This window comes from Octopus bimaculoides, chromosome 25 (assembly GCF_046866305.1).
Source record: "Octopus bimaculoides isolate indiv1 chromosome 25, ASM4686630v1, whole genome shotgun sequence".
NCBI classification, from domain to species: domain Eukaryota; kingdom Metazoa; phylum Mollusca; class Cephalopoda; order Octopoda; family Octopodidae; genus Octopus; species Octopus bimaculoides.
The window spans coordinates 19,693,932-19,701,438 of record NC_142952.1 but is presented as its reverse complement, the minus strand read 5'-3'; the positions used below and the strand labels follow the sequence as shown (position 1 = coordinate 19,701,438).

At 39.4% G+C, this 7,507-nt stretch overlaps 1 protein-coding gene across 1 annotated transcript in view; it reads right to left on the bottom strand.

Annotated features, from left to right (window-relative positions):
- Positions 1-7,507, bottom strand: part of LOC106880516 (DNA polymerase zeta catalytic subunit) — a 47,880-nt gene that overhangs the window by 723 nt on the left and 39,650 nt on the right. Inside the window, exons 18-20 of the mRNA XM_089341626.1 lie at positions 6,006-6,297; positions 1,884-2,045; positions 1-91 (exon numbers count right to left, since the gene is read on the bottom strand). The exon at positions 1-91 is cut by the window's left edge and continues 723 nt beyond it. Coding sequence (XP_089197752.1) covers positions 1-91; positions 1,884-2,045; positions 6,006-6,297 — 545 coding nt within the window. The remainder of the gene's footprint in view (positions 92-1,883; positions 2,046-6,005; positions 6,298-7,507) is intronic.

Here is a 7,507-nt window from a genome sequence, read left to right as displayed (position 1 = left end):
TTTGGGCAGAGCGGACTCGATACATGATGGGACAATCAAGGGAGATGCAGGAAAATTTTGAATCTGAGAGTCCCTGACAAGACTGGCATATCTGGAAATAAAAGAAAATAAAAAATCTCTTTTAGTATTCTTAGATACATGTACTCAGATAAAGATAAATAAATGGTATTGTTAGCAGTGGCTGTGTGATTTCAGGGTTCAATCCCACTGCTTGGTACATGGCTGTGTGGTTAAGAAGTTTGCTTCCAAACCATGTTGTCTTGGGTTCTGTCCCACTACTTGCACTCTTTACTCTTTTACTTGTTTCAGTCATTTGACTGCGGCCATGCTGGAGCACCGCCTTTAGCCGAGCAAATCAACCCCGGGACTTATTCTTTGTAAGCTTAGTACTTATTCTATTGGTTTCTTTTGCCGAACTGCTAAGTGATGGGGATGTAAACGCACCAGCATCGGTTGTCAAGCAATGCTAGGGGCACAAACACAGAAACACACACACACACATATATATATATACATATATACGACGGGCTTCTTTCAGTTTCCATCTACCAAATCCACTCACAAGGCTTTGGTCGGCCCGAGGCTATAGTAGAAGACACTTGCCCAAGATGCTACGCAGTGGGACTGAACTCGGAACCATGTGGTTGGTAAGCAAGCTACTTACCACACAGCCACTCCTACACCTATGGTGAGTATATTTGGTAGACAGAAACTTGTGGGTGTAACTTAAGACTGCAAGCTGGCAGAAATGTTAGCGGTATTTCGTCTGCTGTTATATTCTGAGTTCAAATTCCGCCGAGGTTGACTTTGCCTTTCATCCTTTCGGGGTCAATGAAATAAGTACCAGTTTCACACTGGGGTCGATGTAATCGACTTAATCCCTTTGTCTGTCCTTGTTTGTCCTCTCTATGTTTAGCCCCTTGTGGGCAATACAGAAATAAGAAATTTGTGAGTGTAGTTGGTAGACAGAAACTGAAAGGAGTCATTGAGTGTGTGTGTATATGTACCTTTGTCTAGGCATCACATAATAGTTATAAGTAAGCATCATCACCATACAAGCAAGGCTGCTTGTTTTCAGTCTTCTGTGAAAAACATGCCTTTGCCATGGGCAAATATTATCTTGCAAGGGAAACAAAGAGAAGCTTGGTAACAGGAAGGGCATCCAACCATAGAAAATTTGCCTCAAAAAATTTTGCCTGATCTACACGAGCTTAGAAAATGGATGTTAAATGATGATGACGATAACTGCCTTGTTTTAATATATTCTATTATATAATCAAATCAATAGAGTTTATTAATAAATCAACCTTTTGAACTGACAGACTATTCATTTAAATACAAGGGGGTGGCTTGGTAGTGAAAAGATTAGGACTCACTGGTCTGTAGGAAGACTAACCTATTGTGATATATACCCCCCTTAAATAAATTTTGCTTAAATCTTTATGCAGGCACAGGTGTGACTGTGTGGTAAGAAGCTTGCTTCCCAACAACATGGTTCAGGGTCCAGTCCCACTGTGTGGCACCTTGGGAAAGTGTCTTTGGGCTGACCAAAGCCTTGTGAGTGGATTTCGTAGATGGAAACTGAAAGAAACCTGTGATATATGTGTGTGTGTATGTATGTGCATGTGTGTATTTGTCCCCCACCACCACCTGACAACTGGTGTTGGTGTGTTTACATCCCTGTAACTTAGTGGTTTGGCAAAAGAGACCAATAGAATAAATACAAGGCTTTAAAAAAAAGATAAGTACTGGAGATTATACATTTGACTAGAAATTCAAGGGGGTGCCCCAGCATGGCCACAGTCTAAGGACTGAAACAAGTAGAAAGAACAAAAAAAAAAGGAAGAAAGAAAGGAGACAGGTAATTAAAACATGTGACTTACTTGAGAGAGACGGTGATGGGTCTGCTGTAATTTGTGAAGTTGAGAGTTCAGGGAAACAGCAACCAATTGTGGATCGGCGGCACACTGAGGACATAAGTGCTGTTTGGTGTGACTGTGGCAGACAGGACAATTGGTCGAATTGAAATACTGGGAGATGGTTCCCTGGTACAACAAACAAATGAACATAACGTGTATGTATGTACAATAAAATTTTTAGGCTCAATCAAATCAAGGTATTTTAATAATAGAGGCAACAAGATAGAGTCAGGGATAGTGTACCTGTGCACTAACAGTGTATATGGACACTCACGTACTCACTAAAGAAAATACAAATTTACCCTTCCTGTTCTGTATACATGTGCTTCCCAACCACATGGTTCTGGGTTCAGTCCCACTGTGTGGCACTTTAGGCAAGTGTCCCAAGCCGACCAAAGCCTTGTGAGTGGATTTGGTAGATGGAAACTGAAAGAAACCTATCATGTGTGTGTGTGTGTGTGTGTACAGTAACTCCCCCCCCCAAAAAAAATGAAGAACAAACACAAAAAAGCAACAATGCGAGGATGTGGTATATGTAAAGTATTAGCAGATGCTCAGGGAAGGAAAGAAAGATGGTTTAATGTTTCGAGCAAAGCTCTTCTTCAGAAACAGAGGAAAGTCCAATAAAAAAGGGAAGACGGAGGGAAAAAAAAATCGCCAACGATTCACATGTGGTTACATTAGGATAAATAGAAGTTGAAAATGCACTGAGAATACTTAGAATATTTTTTATCATTATATTTAAAGATTTAACCGGTTTCACAGTTTACACTGATTTTCAAAATTTTGAAATAGAAAGACGTGGCTAATGTCACAGCTATTTTTGCTTCTGATTTAGTGTTTGAAGCTTTCCCTATTTTTATAGGGAGTTCATGGTTCAAATTAGTATATGTTTTGAATAGAGTTTTGATTGGTAGAGGATAGTCACATGACTTGTCTTGGAAATTTTTGTAGGTTCCCTGCTACGTCCGTGTGTTATCACTTGACTTATTCAGTCAACCATGTGTGCCTTTACTTATGACGCTAAACATTGTCACTTGATACTAACACACGGACGTAGTGAGGAGCCTACAAAAATTTCCAAGATCAGTCATGTGACTATCCTCTACCAATCAAACCCTATTCAAAACATATACTAATTTGAACCATGAACTCCCTATAAAAATAGGGGAAGCTTCAAACACTAAATCAGAAGCAAAAATAGCTGACATTAGCCACGTTTTTCTATTTCAAATTTTTGAAAATCAGTATAAACTGTGAAACCAGTTAAATCTTTAAATATAATAATAAAAAAATATTTTAAATATTCTCAGTGTATTTTCAACTTCTATTTTTCCTATATTTCTACCTGTGTGGAATAAAATAACTGTTTTTTTTATATATAGAGATCATCATCATCATCATCATCGTTTAACGTCCGCTTTCCATGCTAGCATGGGTTGGACGATTTGACTGAGGACTGGTGAAACCGGATGGCAACACCAGGCTCCAATCTAATTTGGCAGAGTTTCTACAGCTGGATGCCCTTCCTAACGCCAACCACTCAGAGAGTGTAGTGGGTGCTTTTACGTGTCACCCGCACGAAAACGACCACCCGCACAAGAGCCAGTCCAGGGGCACTGGCAACGATCTCGATCGAAAACGCTACAAGGCCAGTCAGGCGGTACTGGCAACGGTCACGCTCAGGATGGTACATCTTATGTGCCACCTGCACAAGAGATATGTATATATTTATGTGCATGTGTGTCTGCCCTCACTATCGCTTGACAACCAATTTTAGTGTATTTATGTCCCTGTAACTTAGTAGTTCGGCAAAAGATAATGATAGAATAAGTTCCAGGGTTGATTTCTTCAACTAAAAACCCTTAAGGCTGTACTCCAGCATGGCTGTAGTCAAATATATATATCATCATCATCATCATCATCGTCGTTTAACGTCCGCTTTCCATGCTAGCATGGGTTGGACGATTTGACTGAGGACTGGTGAAACCGGATGGCAACACCAGGCTCCAATCTAATTTGGCAGAGTTTCTACAGCTGGATGCCCTTCCTAACGCCAACCACTCAGAGAGTATATATATATATATATATATATATATAGGTTAGTTAAAATATATTTGTAACATATTTCAATTTCTGAAGGCAAATTCACCGCAGTTACTATGGAGAAAGGAGAAATTATGATAAGCACAAATTTTATATCATTTGTCCCAACATAATTTCACCATTGTGATTGTTTGGAACTTTGCATTGGATGCCTCACCCCAAAATGCATCATCAGGGAACCAGTTCTCTGTTACATAATGCAATAAAGTGTTCCTTGATGATCTATTATGGTCAAGTGTCCAGTTGCATTGTGAACATCCAAATGCAGAGATCCAAACAATTACAATGGTGAAAATTAAGTAGGAACAAATGATTTAAACTTCTGTTTATTGCAATTTTTCCAACATAGGCGTAGGAGTGGCTGTGTGGTAAGTAGCTTGCTTACGAACCGCATGGTTCTTGGTTCAGTCCCACTGTGTGGCACCTTGGGAAAGCATCTTCTACTATAGCCTCGAGCCGACCAAAGCCTTGTGAGTGGATTTGGTAGACGGAAACTGAAAGAAGCCTGTCGTATGTGTGTATATATATATATATATATATATATATATATATGTATGTGTGTGTGTCTGTGTTTGTTCCCCCAACGTCGCTTGACAACCGATGCTGGTGTGTTTACATTCCCGTAACTTAGCGGTTCGGCAAAAGTGACTGATAGAATAAGTACTAGGCTTACAAAGAATAAGTCCTGAAGTCAATTTGCTTGACTAAAGGCGGTGCTCCAGCATGGCCACAGTCAAATGACTGAAACAAGTAAAAGAGTAAAGATAGTATTTTCCCTGTATATCGTAACTAGTGATAATACTACTAAATACAGTAATAGTTAAGCCTCTATACTGGAAGTGAACTGGATTATGATAATCTACGTAGAGCTCTAAACTCAACAGTAGCACATCTAAATGTACACACAAGATATATATATATACATACACGTGTGTGTGTACTTTAATCTTCCTCTTTGACTCTAATTTTGTGATTATAAGAAGCATCTATCTACCCACCATTCTGTCAAACCTTTTGATGCTTTTTCATTCATCCACTTCACATCTTTGGCTTGCTAGTGCATCAGATGGGATGCCCTGCAGTATTTGTTCAGGCTCTCTACATTCTGAGTTCAAATCCCATCACGATCGATCTTGGTGGCAGACTTGATCCCTCACACAGTTTAAAACCACTACCTGACCATTGGCTACATTTAGTGTGCATCTTTAATGTCCTGAGTAGGACTTTAAACCACGTCCAGTCACGGGGCTCTGGTTTGAATTTTCCAGGGTTTTAAGGAGTGTGGAACTACCTCTTTGGCAACTATTGTTCACAGGTCTACTCTGATCCAGAGTAGTAGCACCTGTCAGGGTCCCAACAATGAGTTAAATAACATGTAACCACCTGAACCATGACACATTAAAATTGTGGGATGCAGCATGGTGAACGTGAACTGTTTCAGCAGATGAACTTATTGAGTCAATGGCAGATATCACATCGATACTGCACAGGTGAACAGATAACAAACTGTCAATGACCAGGATCAGCCTGTCCACTTAGCAAACAATTGTTACCACCTTTAATCATGATGTGGGCAGATGAGATATTTCAGTTAGTGAAAGACCAATGTGACTAAAACCCAAACCAAACGTTCATGCCACATTATTCAATAAGAATACCTGGCATGGAAGAGCTGAATTGATTTAGGCAAGTCACCAGACCAGATGGTGGTGATGATGATGATCTTTAGTGGAATCTACCTATTGCAAGCATTTGGGCTAGTTCTCTGGATTGGGGATACTTCCTGCTCTTTCTCCCTCTTTCCCACCAGTCTCAGAGGCCCTGGAAAGGGTCATGGATACTGCTGTTTCTCCCCCTAACTAAACAATAAAAAAAAAGGTAAAAAATGAATGAAAATTATTAACATTTTTCTTATGAATGTGTGAGGATTTTTTAAAATCAAAGACCAAATATGTATATATATATATATAAGAACAATACCTTTTTCTTTTCTTCAGGTACAGAATGGTGGGTATATCTGACTACTCTGGGTAAATCGGAATACCATTTAAAAACATTGATTCCAAGCAGAGAGAAGATTCGTTGCAAAGGTGGTAAAATTGCCTTAGTGATGTAGTAGTTGGTATTTAAACGTAAGCTAGAATCACCAAGTACTTCCAATGGTTGACGAACAAGTTGAATCAAGGGTAAGCCTGGTTCTCCACACACAATTATATAAGGAACTCGTTCTCCAGATTGGGGTTCTGCTCGATGATCATGTTGGATCAGTTTCCTGTTGTTTTTTTTTTTAAATAAAAATTAGAATTTTTTTTAAGTATGACAGTAAACAAAAAATATTTAAGAATATATTTTTCAAATATTTGTTTTTGACTTTTTTTTCCATGCTACAATGGAATGTAATATTGTAGTCTTTAAAAAATTTATTTTACGGCTGGATGCCTTTCTTGTTGCTAACCCTCATCTGCTTTTCATGTAAGGGATCTCTTATTTTACTCATCTTCAGAGGCACAAAGCCAGTAACCAATTTGTTGACAATTGAAGAAGACCTGTCCTCCATGGCAATAGTGTTAAGATTGCATTTCTTGGTGAAGAGGATTGGCCTGTAGGGGTCCTGTGCTGGTGCCACGTAAAAAAGCATGTGGTGGCACCATGTAAAAGTGCTCGTGCCAGTGCCACATTAAGAGTACCCAGCACACACTGTAAATTGGATTGCATTAGGAAGGGCATCCAGCTTCGGACCAATTGTCCAACCCATGCCAGCATGGAAAACAGACGTTAAAAGATGATGATGATGAAATGGTTAGAACATCACTACATAGAGGTATTACCCCACCTGTCCCTTTATAAATACTCCTCTTATCCTCCTTCCTGTCACTTTAATCTGTTACAGTAACTCTCTACCTTTTGGTTTCTTCCTCCACACAGTTCTTTAATTTCCTCTTTGAGTCTAATTTTGTGATTATAAGAAGCATGTGTCATCACAGACATTGCATTCAGAATAGGTCTCATGAAGCATCCTGTCTGCTGCTCTGACGATCCCATTAACCCATCAGATGGGATAGTACCTTATTTATCAAATGAGAAAGGTCGAATGGTAAAGTTGACCTTGGTAAAACTTCAACTCAAAGTGCACTGAGTCAGAACAAGTGCCTCAAAACATTTTACCCAACACTGATGATTCTGGGAGTGAGAACTAAACTGGCACTCCATTGGTTATGACGACGAGGGTTCCAGTTGATCTGATCAATGAGCAGCCAGCTCGTGAAATTAACATGCAAGTGGCTGAGCACTCTACAAACATGTGTAGCCTTAACATAGTTCTCAGGTCTGCTTCCTGAAAAGGGTTGTCCAAACTTGTTCTACACAGTCATTCACTCTGCTAAAAATAGCAGCTAATCTCAAATTACATCCATCTTACAAAAAGATTTGATCAAAGACTTTGCAATAAAAAAAGTAGAAATTGCGGCGATGTACTTGCATAG